The sequence below is a fragment of the Calonectris borealis genome, chromosome 1, assembly GCF_964195595.1.
Source record: "Calonectris borealis chromosome 1, bCalBor7.hap1.2, whole genome shotgun sequence".
NCBI classification, from domain to species: domain Eukaryota; kingdom Metazoa; phylum Chordata; class Aves; order Procellariiformes; family Procellariidae; genus Calonectris; species Calonectris borealis.
In genome coordinates, this window is record NC_134312.1 from 132,581,203 (window position 1) to 132,593,479 (window position 12,277).

The 12,277-nt window shown below is 44.2% G+C and overlaps 2 protein-coding genes across 2 annotated transcripts in view; one reads left to right on the plus strand and one right to left on the minus strand.

Annotated features, from left to right (window-relative positions):
- Positions 1-1,611: 1,611 nt before the first annotated feature.
- Positions 1,612-6,156, plus strand: KLHL34 (kelch like family member 34). The gene has a single exon (XM_075134515.1). The coding sequence runs from the start codon at positions 2,183-2,185 to the stop codon at positions 3,968-3,970; it is 1,788 nt and encodes a 595-aa protein (XP_074990616.1). The 5' UTR covers positions 1,612-2,182; the 3' UTR covers positions 3,971-6,156.
- Positions 6,157-7,480: 1,324 nt separating this feature from the next.
- Positions 7,481-12,277, minus strand: part of CNKSR2 (connector enhancer of kinase suppressor of Ras 2) — a 223,333-nt gene continuing 218,536 nt past the window's right edge. Inside the window, exons 21-22 of the mRNA XM_075139373.1 lie at positions 10,823-11,019; positions 7,481-7,696 (exon numbers count right to left, since the gene is read on the minus strand). Of these exons, the coding sequence (XP_074995474.1) occupies positions 7,481-7,696; positions 10,823-11,019 (413 nt within the window). The remainder of the gene's footprint in view (positions 7,697-10,822; positions 11,020-12,277) is intronic.

Here is a 12,277-nt window from a genome sequence, read left to right on the forward strand (position 1 = left end):
CAGCCCCCATGCTCCCCTGCGCTCACCGCTCAGTCTCCTGGGGAAAGTGCAATAGCGCAACGCCGGCTTGCTGTTTTGAAACAGTGGAGGTTTATGTGCACCTCGTGTTATTGAAATCTGGTACCTTATGGGGTTAAACTGGGGAAAGCAGTATCTTCAGGAGTGGGAGCATTTAAGGCCTGGTGCCTCATCACCAGTATGCATGACTGCCGAGGGGTGACAGAGGTACCCGGTCTCTGGTTTGTCCAAAATAGGAAAAGCATCAAACCAGAAGCTTGGACTCAACTGCACAGCTTTGCTAACAACATCTGAAATACTTTAGAGTTGTCCCAGCATGGACATAGGCAAAGCCACTGGGAGAAGAAACCAGGCATCCCTTTCCTCCTTCATCCCCACTGCCCGTACATGTCATTTTGCCAGCAAGGGGGAAGACTTTTTAGCAAGATCCTGATTTATGGTCTATAATGTCATGATGGAAAGTGGATCAAGCAGTAAATCAATTTTCAGAGCTATACAGCAATGAAGAACAATGTTTTTGGAGTCCTTCCCCACAAACAGAACAGAGCATATGTAGGTATCAGTCTGCTTAGCAAGACAGTTTAGGGTCACTAGAACAGTCGCACGACATGCATGATCCACGTTAGGACCCAGTCAGCTCCCAAACACCCCTCGACCACAGGGGTGAGCCAGAATTTCATGACATCGCATAAATAAATATAAGCAAAAACAGTAAAAAGTCTTTACCTTTGCTTAAGCAAAAGGTGAAATTTTTCAGTCTTGAGGGATCCTCCTCTGTCCCCAGGTCTGCTGGCTCATGATGCAGCAAAAAGGTCTGGCGTTTATTAACCCTGTCAAGGTGTGCAAGTCCTGAGCATGTTTGACCTGGAAAGAAAGGTGTCAGGAGGAGATTCTGGAACACCTCCACTCAGAGTTACACAGGGAAAAAAAAAAAAGAAAAAGAAAAGCAAGCTTCAAGAGGTCAGAATGTGTAGCCCGCCCAGAGCTACTATTCCTGGTAGAATTTAGACCCTGAAGGGCCCGGGTGTAAATCAGGGATAATCCCCATATACGTGCTTCTAATTGGGACAAACGGAAAGTGAGCAAGCTGAGCGAGTCAGCTCCGGCCCATCCCCGGGGGTTTGTTCCCAGCTGGTAACCGAGAGCACGATTATGCAAAACCTCCGCTATAAACAGATTTCTGTTTATTACGGCCGAACTGGGGGAATCTATTTTTGTCACCGCTTTGTGCGAATGTGTTACCCTTGTGATTTCCAGCCAGGTCAGCCCAAGTCAGCTGCTCTGGCTGCGGCTGTCGGTGGAAGCTCCTCCGTCTGCCCGGTCCCTGGCCCCTTTGCTCACCCGCCTGGGGTCGGGTCCCGGGCAGGGGGGACGAGGGATGCGCCTGTGGCTATTCTGGTAGCTGTGAGTTATGGCGGTGTCATGTGAAGCAGAGAGCCCAGAAATGCATGTCAAATAGAACCAGTGACTAATCACGATATTTTGGTTGTCTTAGTGCCTGCCAGGCAAAGATTTATGGGCTTAGAAAATCTTCACGTAATAACCCCCGGGCGCTGATTTGATCTTCGGCTGCGGCTTCCTGAGAGAGTGCAAAAAGCGGATGAAAAGGGGGCTGCTGTCCCAGGGGTGGCGAGGTCTAAACTTATCTGAGTTTGAAACACAAACAAGAGAGGAGAAAAGGCTCCCTTCTCGTCTGTGTCTGCTCAGAGCCATGCGCTGGCAGCCAGAGAGGATCTATTTGATCTGCCTGCGGAGCAAGAAGGGTCGAGGGCGACGGCTGAGCAGACACAAAGTGTCATTTGTTGGGATTGTGATCTAGCTCCCTCATCTGTCACCTGATGGCCAGCCAAGCAAGTGCTCAGCACAGCCGTGGACCATTCATCCTTGCACAGGCGATGGAGGCGAGAAAAGTAAGCATCCTACAGCTGCTATGACATTCAGCTGTTTTTTCTATAAAGGAATGCATTGAATTCACTGTGAATCTACTAACTGTCCCGCTATGCCAGGCAAGAGACTGATTATTTTTTTTTTTGGTTGGGCTTGTCTCTAACAGCTGGAGGTCTGGTGGGCATTCAAGCAATGGCTGTTGAGCAGGGCAGCTGTTTCAATATCTAATTGCATTTTAGCTTTCATAACTCAAGGGTAAAGCATTGCATTGCCTACCATGAGCTACTTCCTCTCCTACTGCAAAGCACACGGCACCGCCGTGCTCGCCCAGTACCAGACCCTGAGATCAGAGGGCTTTCTGTGCGATATTTTGCTGAAAGTGAAGGAGAACGAGTTTCCTGCACACAAGTCCTTGTTGGCATGCTCCAGCGACTATTTCCGAGCCATGTTCAAAAGTTATACCCAAGAGTCTAAAGCCAGTGTAATTCACCTGCAAGTCGTCTCACCCACCGGTCTCCAGCACGTCCTGGATTTCATTTACACTTCCTTGTTGCCCCTTTCCTTTGAAAGCCTGGAGGATACCTTGGAAGCTGCAAGCTACTTGCAAGTGACTGATGCTATCGGCCTCTGCAATCAGTACTTAGTTAACAATCTTGCCTTGGAAAACTGCTGCTTCTCCGCCAACGTGGCCAGGAAGTTCTACCTGCCGGATGCCTTAGCAGCAACGGACAAATACATTGTCAATAACCTCTGGAAGCTGCTGGACTTGGATTTGACAGGACTGCTCGAGCTGAACTTCAGGTCTTTGCTAACAGTGGTTGAATCACCAGATCTCCCCATGGTGAAAGAAACCCGCCTGTTGAATCTTGTGCTGCTGTGGCTGAAGCAGGATAAATCCAGGCTGGCTCATGCAAGCAGCCTTTTGGAGCACATAAGATACGGCCTCATCCCGGTGGAAGAGCTGAGAAAATCCTACACACAGTCAGAAGTGCCCCTCTCCGCCGGTATTAAGTGCTTGATCATTAAAGCAATAAATTACCATACATCTGTTTTCAAACAGCCTGTCCTGCAGGATAAGTCCACCACGCTGAGGAACCAGAAAACTCGGATCATTCTGCTGGGGGGAGGGACGGCAAGCGAGGGGCTCGTCTCCGATGTGGTGGCCTTCGACGTTTACAATCACAAATGGCGAGCTCTCACTCAGGTGCGGGACATGGTGCAGAACCACAGCGTGTGCGTGGTGGGGAACTTCCTCTATGTCTTGGGTGGGGAGATAGAAAGTGGTGTCCCGGGTGATGCTAAAACCGAAAAGGTCTTATCGGTTACGAACAAGGTCCATCGTTATGATCCGAGATTTAACACGTGGACCCAAATCACGGGCATGCTGGAAAAGAGAAGCCAGTTTTCTTGTTGTGTCCTAGGCAAGGATATCTTTGCCATTGGTGGAAGGGGTGAGGATGGGTCGCTGCATTCGTCTGTGGAAGTCTACGACATCAGCAGGGACAGGTGGACGAAGGCCAGGGAATTGCCGTGCAAGATACATGGCCATGCCAGTGCCATTTGCAAGAATACTATATACATCTCGGGCGGCAAGTACTCAGACCCAGCCAACACAAGCAAGGACGTATATTCTCTGAGCTCCCCTGAAGGGCAGTGGGTGAAACAAGCCCCCATGAGCATTGCTCGGTTCGGGCATCAGATGGCAACAATCAGAGAAGCCATATTCACCTTTTTAGGATTATATGAACCGTTCTCTGAAATAGAAAGATACGACCCCGACCAAAACCGGTGGACTCGGTTAAGACCGCTGATCTATGATCGATTTTGCTATGGCCTGGCAGTGGTAGAGGAAACGGCTCTTCTTATCGGGGGAAAGAAATGGCAAAACTCACGAGAAGTCCCCACGCAAGACGTGGTTGGCTACGACATCGACAACGATGGCTGGGAAGAGATCTGCAAAGCCCCCTTGCCTTGGTGTGGGCTGCAGTGCGCGGTGCTGCAACTCTCTGAACTGGCCGATGAGCAGGACAGCGACAGCCAGCAGAAGAGGCCGTCAAACCACTGAGCTCACGTGCTGTGGAATAATCATCCCAAGAGATGAGCCAGCAAGGGGGTCCTGGAGAAGAAGAAGAAAATTGCAATGGCACTGAACGTGAGAGAGTGGAGGTTTTGCTTTGATAAGCCAAACGGTTGCGGAAAAAGGCAAGGAAGTCTGGCTCCAGCATGGGAAAAGGTGCTGGGATTTATAGAACTGGAAGCCGATCTCACTGAGGAAGGATGTAGCAAGTAGCGCTTTAGAGGCGATGAGCGAGAATTGTAATCCTTGACTTTTGAAGAATAATACCTAGACAGCAATTAATAGGTTTTGCAAGTCAGATTTTTCAAAGGTTAAAAATATAATCCATCTTTTCTGTTTTCTTAATCAGAGGTAATTTTCCCAGCTGGTAAGTGCTATTGAATTTTTATGCTATGGCTAAGAAAAATGAAAGTGAGTTGTATAAAGACTAGAAAATTGATGCCTACGAGAACTAATAATAAGTACTGCCAAGGAAAAGGTATTATTTGAAATGCTACATACTAAGCAAGAATGTCTTAGCTAACCAGCATGAAATTACTGGACAGAAAGCATGGATTTTTTGATATGTAGACTCAGTTATGGCCATAAGTTAAAACAGTGACTGTTTCAAAGAAGCCACTTCTCTCTGAGCAGCCTTTGTCGTAGCATGCCTTTCAGATGCTTATTTTGCATAATTTTAAAGGCGCACACTACCGGCACAGTACATTTCTTTTGTATCCAAACCTTGTGTTAGTTTAGATGGCCAGAGCTGAGGGGGTATACATATTACTAGACTCTAAGAATAATAATGTTGTTATTCCAGACTTGCTGCAACTAATGCCTTGATTCCTACCTCGGTAGCATACGCTGCTTTATCGTACCTGGTCATAACGGTAAAATTGTTCATAGCTGTTGAACTAGCACATGAGAGAATCCTGCAGTCAAAAAAAGGTTTACATTCATCAAAGAGTACAATGGGGAGGGAGGTAACTGAAGGTTTTCAGAAGTCTTTAGTCAGTGTCTGCCTACATCCGAAACAGCAATAGTCTTACTTCTTTTTGGCCACGTTGGCAGAATTGGAGGACACGGATTGTGGGGATACTTTAAGGTACGTGGATCTGTGAAATGCAGGCAAAATGGTCAGATGCCGCAGAATCACTTTGGTATGGAGTAAATTGAATCTCGAGTCACAAATGTTCATTTAAAAGCTAAATTTATTGTACTTCATTTTACAGTATTCCCCTTCTAGGCTGAGAGTTAATACAATAAAAATATATATAGAAGAACATTTAATAGTCTTAAAAGAAGGCAGCACAACGGATAGGACACGTGTTCTTTGTCACTAGACTAGCTTAAAAAACTGTAATGCTTAATTTTCACCTGTAAAGCAATCAAGCTGACTTTACTCATGTAAAGTGCAGGCAGAATAGCTGTTGCATAGCAACAGATCTAAGTCTTCTGAACTGCCTTGGTTTTGACAAGGAATCAACTACACAATGTGCATATACATCCATCAGATATAAAGAGTTTTTTATATGAATATATTTACTTTTGGTCCAGTAAAACAATAGCAAGAGAATCTAAATGCTTGGAACAATAGCACAACCCATTTCAAGTCAAGCATTTTTTAAGAGAAATTTACAAAAACCTCACAAATTTAATATACAAGTCAGTACCCATGCAGTAGATAAATGTCCAGTTTATACAAACAATATTCTTCTAATGGTACAAATATTACACTGGATCCAGAATTCTATACAAACGTTAATACATGATTTGTCATCTATATCGACTTGAATATAGGATTACTGAAAATGGGCTACAGAAAGGCCACTCTTCTGTACAATTGTGCAAAATCTGCAAAACAGTTGCAATCCAAATGCAATAAAATAACAAGAAAGAAAGAGAGAAAGAGGGAGAGAAAGAGAAAAAGAAAGAAAGAAAGGGGAGAAAGAGAGAAAAAGAGGGAGAGAGGAATAAAAAGAAAGAAGGAGAGAGAAAATAAATCTGTCCATTCTTTCCTTCACCCCTTCATGGATATAACTGCCAGGAAATATCAGAGCTCATAAAGTTTAAAGTACATTCACTGAGCTGTACAGGCAATAGTCTAAAGTTGGGTAAGAGTACAACTCGCTGTAAAAAGTATAAAGGAGGCTTTTCCCTTTCACATGAGCATTATTAAATCATGTCGTGAGTCCTAACGAATGCAGCAAAATACTGAAAAGCAGCAGAAATATTTTGTCATGCTCTGTTCACTTTTTGAAAATAAGCCCAAAAAAAGTAAACACGTGATTTAAGATTTCCCTCCCACTTTCCTATTCCAGGTATGTGCCTAACTCTAAGGAGCTATTTCTACTCATATTCACTGGGTTGTCTCCAGCACATCTCAAATCTCATGGAAGTTGAAAACATTTTAACTGGCTCGTGAACTCAGCAGCACCCAGAGACATTCCTTCCCCTTCAAAAGCAAACCAGAGGCTTTTTTACTCCTCGGTTATTTTTCAGGTTCTGTGCTCAGCTCTGCTCCCATCACACATTTTCCCTGCATACAATACAGCCAAATTTCACAGCTCAGAAAACACATAGGAGAGTACTTGAAAAATCCTATTCATTCCTTTTCTATTGTGGGAATTTTCAAAGCCTCTCAGATTCGGAGCATTTCGTTGGGAACCTTTTCCACTGCTGCTTTTCTGGGCAAGAGAAATGCCACTATCAAGGATGTTCAAAGTCTACATTTTCTCTTTTGCAAAATCGGCACATTACACTGCAACCTTCAGTACAAAAGCAGCCCAAATGACAGTACCATGATTAATTTTTTAAGAAATCAACCAAATGTGATTAAGAGACAAATAACACATGATTTGGTCTTAATTAGAATACAAACCAGCATCCCTTTGCACTGATGGTAAACCTTAGCAACAGGCTTTAAAAAAGCACACGGAAATAAGACCTAACCTTTTGATACTTAAATTCACATTAGTCATTTCTGTCTGCTGATTTTCACCCTTTTGTGTGTTTGACAAAACTGAAACACAACCACCGCATGACACTTTTTCCCTGTTATTTAAGAAAACTCCTAGAGTTTCTCATTAAATACAAAAATTGGTTTTCTCCCACCACCAAAATAGTACCTGCACTCCAAAAATGCAATGCAATACTGGAATTATATAATATAAAATATCATTGTAAAAGTGACCTTCGATAACAAAACCTTTAGCTTGTGGAACTTCCTGCGTGAAACTCACAGTCTTCCAAAAATGCTTTTAAATATTTTTCTTGAATAGCTAAAGATCACGTTTGTTATTTCACAGAAGGTAAACACAAGCAGAGAGTTGGTAGCATATAAAATATACAAATCCTCATTAAAGACATGGTATTGTTGACCATTGAAGGTTTACGTCACACAGCTGAGTAACATTAAAATATAATTTACTAGAAGTCCCCCATATTGATATAAAAACTACTTTATGCACTTAAGTAAAGGGCTAGACTGTAGCAAATGGACAAAAAGAGAGACCTCTATACATGCGTTTCAATGTAGGAGTGAGTGTGCGCTAAGGAGGCTATAAGTACATCAACCTCTGATGAGCCATTAACAGAGTCCCTCGGGGTGCTGCTTTGATAGATGTCCATGAAGAGATCAAGGTACATTTGTTTCCATTCTTGAAAGTCTCTAGACGTCAAAGCTGGGTTATCCAGAACTTTATCTATAATGGCTACTTCTCCTTCCCTGGCCTGTGAGAGAAAAGGAACAAGCAAAGAGTCAAGGCAAGATCAATCACATGGGTGGAAGGAGAGAACAGGGGGAGCAAACTCAAGCCACGGAGCCCCTAAAAGCAGGGGGGCTATCTGACTGCTATACGACCGCTCGCAAACAGCAGCCCTTCCTACAGGGTGTCACACATCACCCTGCGGGGCTAGGGCTTCCCTCGCCTTGTCCAGCATCCTCTGAAACAGTCCCTATTCCCCCTCCTCGCCCCTTTTTCAGCTCGAGAAAAAGCAAGCCCTGTGCTGTTCACTATTAGCTGCTTGCATTTCTCAAGATGGGTTTCACACGACGAAGTGCCATCTGTGTGCTCTTCTTGATGGGCATAAGAAACACTGCGTGGGTGCGTGGGATGCAGACAGATGGCCTCACGCCCGCCAGCAGAGCTAAGCCTTTTTTACCAGGCTTGTCATGGCGACATCTGAGCGCTACATTGCAAAGGCTTGTGCAGGGACCCCCACGTTAATGATAACTCATCTTCATTAAAGATCCAGTGTATGCAACGGGCTGGCTGGCTGCAACCTCTCCTACCACTGCAGTGGCAAAGAGAAGGCAGAAAGGGGTAACATCTAACATAGCTGCTGGTACCTCCTTCCCCGTCATCGAGGCAGGAGATATGGCTGTATCATAATCACTGGCCAGTAATTAGTTTATCAAGAGATGACAGGCAGACGGTATGGGTCAGAGTAAGCCTCAGATAAACCCATAGCCACTCGCAGTTGCTGCATGTGGTGGAAGCTGGATGCAACAGACTTAACCCTTGGAAACACAGCTAACACACAGGTTTCCAGCACTGCTCCTCTGCGTAGGTATCCTACAGTCACAGCAACCTCCCCTCTATCCTCCCTGCCAGACGGGTTTCACGCTCCTCATTGCTAACTCACATTTTCCATGTCCATACTGTGAGTATGTTAAATCTTTCTGGGGAACATGTCAAAGGGAAATATTAAGCTGTGTCAGTCCATGTTGGTGGGAGAGGATCAGAAGGGTCAGAGACGTCACCCATAAGCAGTAGGTTGAAAGGTATTTTTCATGCTTTGCAATGTGTGCTTTGCAATGTGCAAACGCTGTGTGCTAGAATACTCATTTTCAGAAACGGAGGTGCAAGCTGAGAATGACCAGTGGAAATGAAACCATGGGAGCTCCTGATTACCATATGTCTGCTTGAACTACCACAATCTGCTTCTCGCAGATTGTGGCTGGTACCCACACCTCTGCACTACCAGCCAGGTAGCTCATACGCGCTGGCAGGAGAACGGTTTTGTGTTTTGTCGCAGGAAAGAGAGCAGAGGGGTCTTTCATTAAGGACTTAGACGTTGGAACAGAGAGCCTATGGACAACAAGAGCTAAAAGCAATTTGGAGCGCTGTCTCAGGCTACTAATAATTTGGATAAATTCAAGGAGAGTTCAGAACACCAACTCCAACAGGCCAGTGCAATTGGCTACATTCAGGAAGGAGAAATCAAACACACTGATAAAAAGCAAAAATAACTGATCAGGTAACAGCACTAGCTACGACTACCAGTAGTATGGCAGAAGTGGAGCTCTGGGCTACAATGGAGCTAGAAACTCGTCATGAGTTACCATGATGCCATTGTAAAACAGGGACGTGTCACTCTACACTGTTGCTGTACGCGAGAAATGGCAATAATTCGGTCTTTGGTACTTGCTGCCATTGCATTTTCAATTATTGGTGTCATGTACTTTAAGAATGATTTCTACTGATCAAGGTCCAAACAAGAATGGTGACAGGTTTAGAAAATATGTCTCATGGACAGAGAATGAAGAAATTGTGTTTGCTGGGTCCAAAAGAAAGAAGTCCCAGAGAAGCATGAAAACAGGCATATGCCGGGTCAAGGGGATGCGCTGTTTTTGGAATTCCCTGGAGGAAGGCAATTCCATTTGTAGGAAGCCTTTGGCATAGTGTAGCTCAGATATCCATAAATGCTAACAAGACAGACAATTAAGCATGGCAGCAAGCTGCTGATACTGAACCACAGTTTTGGTATGAGTGATCCCGCCATGGTGCAAAAGCATAGATACAGTGCGAACCTCCTGCCACCCCGACATGTCTGAGAGCACTGTGATTTTGTTTCAGTTTCTCACGCTTGTAGAAGTCATGTGGAAAGCCCGTGTATCTTGACTTTTTCTGCCAGCCTCCAATCCTGTAAAGACTCACAGACCCATATAATACTACAAGTAGTAGTTGCCTTCAATGAGATGATACAGTGCAGAAAGTTAAGCATGAGTAAGATTTTTTCAGCACGGGAGCCCCACAGCATGAAAATAATATTGCTTAAATGCTTCTCTAGGTGATGGAAAACTAAATTAATTAACGTTGATAAAGCCCTCTTTGATGAAAGCTGTTACGAAATCCACTGTACAATTATCTAGTGACTTAAAATGTGGTAATTTAATATAGTTAACTGGGTCCCTGGGGAAATCCAGCATATTGTTTGCCGAAATCTCTATCAGGACAGAGTTGAAACTGCTGTAACAAACAAAGAAGCTGACAGAGAGGCTAAATGAGCTGTGGTACATTTAGAATAACTATAAAAATCTTCAAATCTGTCATTACTACTATCTATTTATTTAATCAATCCTACTGACTAAATACAATGATCCTATCAGCTTATGCAGAAAGCAAGCACACAGTTTCCTCCTGGACAAGCTCAGCAATCGGAAGAAAATCAAGCATTGTAAAACGTACTGCTCCCTTCTGAAAGGCTGGCTTTGCTTAACTTTAGACTTCGGCAATTACAGAGTGAATGCATTTTGGTAAATGAAAATGTCAGGGACAAAAAAGGGATTAAGGTCTCCTCTGATAATTTGGTGTCAAATTCTGTTAAACTAGCTAGAGGAGGAGCAGCTGACTGAGATTTTATCTGCGCAGAAATAAAAACTGATCCTCTCACTTTGACTGCTCTCCCAAGGCACGTTTTCCTCCGCTTTCCGAACAGCATTTCCCCACGTCTCCCTGGCTCGTTTCGCACACTAGGGCCAGCCTGGTCTCCAGCTGCGCACAGTTAATCTCCAAATACAATACAGTCCGATCCAACCCTGGGGCAGGATTTTTCCTCCCTCTTTTATCTCACCTTTAAAGTGCTTTTCAGAATTCGCAGCTGGTGCAGTTTTTCATTGACTACTGGATCGCTACATCTCTTTATAAAAGATTTCTTATACTCCAGCTTAGTGGAAATCCGGTGTTCTCCTAAAGGAGACAGGCTGGCCTGCTCCAAGGCTCTGTACAAATCTTGCAAGGAGTCTGCTGTTTTTTCCTCTACAGTTTCAACTGTAATGAGAAAAAGGAAAAAAAAAGAGAGGAAAAAATAGAGAGAGGAACAATGTATCATTAATGTGATTATACGAAGATCTATCAAAAACCTTCGCAAAATGTTTAACAGGTTTAACATAAGGAGAACATTTCACCCCTGCTGACTTCCAGAAAAAAAGCGTTGCGATTGTAACTGCTCCTTCTCGCTAGCTATTGCCTTCAGGAGAAAGGGAGAAAAACTTTCAAGAATATAAGGTCTTGACTCGCAAAGAAAGAAGGAAAAAAAGAGAAATAGTGCAAGGTCTAGTAATATTACAGTGACATACTGTCAGAAATCACATCTCTAGTACTGCAGTTAAATATGCTGGTGAGTTCATTATTATAAGGAAAGGAAGCCCTGGAAGGATCCTGCTGAGGAAGGTGATCAGGATCAGATCTCAGCCCAAGAGCGCTGATACGGCATTCAAGATTACGTTTACAATGGTGGCCTTGGAACGACCTGTCATTTTCCTTCCTAGAAAAGTCCACTTCTTTTTGTCCCTTATTTTTGATACTCAAGAGTGTTGTTCAATAGTCAGTAATACTGTCACTTGTGGTGTTTTTTTACTCTACTATTGCCTGAAGGTTCAGCAGCAGACTGCCGACTGGACGTAAGAGCGCATTCATGACAGCCTACCCAGCAGCACGGCAAACCAAACCAGAGCTGTCTGCATTATAGGTTTGTTTATTTATTTATTACAGGTTTTAAAATACTTGTTCTAACTAGTCCTGGGAGCATTTTAAAGGAAAAAATAAAAAAGAAAGATTTTGCTTCTCTAAAAACAAAATCAAGCAAAGGTTGGGGATGAAATGTTACTCTGATATGACCATTTGAAATGCTTCATTTAGAAAGCATCAAAACATTTCAACTTCTCACACACCGTTTCCCCCAGAAGAAACTGTTTGATGACTCTGTAGAAACTTGGGACGTGCCAGTGAAGTGCCAGGATCAGCTGAGCGCTGACCAGGAGAAGCCAGGGCAGCCCTGGGGGAGCAGCCAGCCAGCCACCGCCTGCGCACAGCCTCCCAGCTGTCTCCAGAGCCCTCGGGACCCTCCCACCCAGTCTTGGCTTTCATAGTGGTGTTTGCTTTCCTGGCCCAAGGTGTCCGTCTCAGGATGCTTTCATGAAAGCTCTTGTAGGAAGGCTACAGCTGTTTGGTTTCAAGCATTACTTTTATCCTGTGACTGACCCTGCACCAAGACACAGCCATCTCCATGGCTGAAAGTTCAGCACAC

Coding starts and splice junctions, on each gene's coding strand:
- KLHL34 (XM_075134515.1), top strand. CDS start 2,183: ATGAGCTACTTCCTCTCCTACTGCAAAGCACACGGCACCGCCGTGCTC.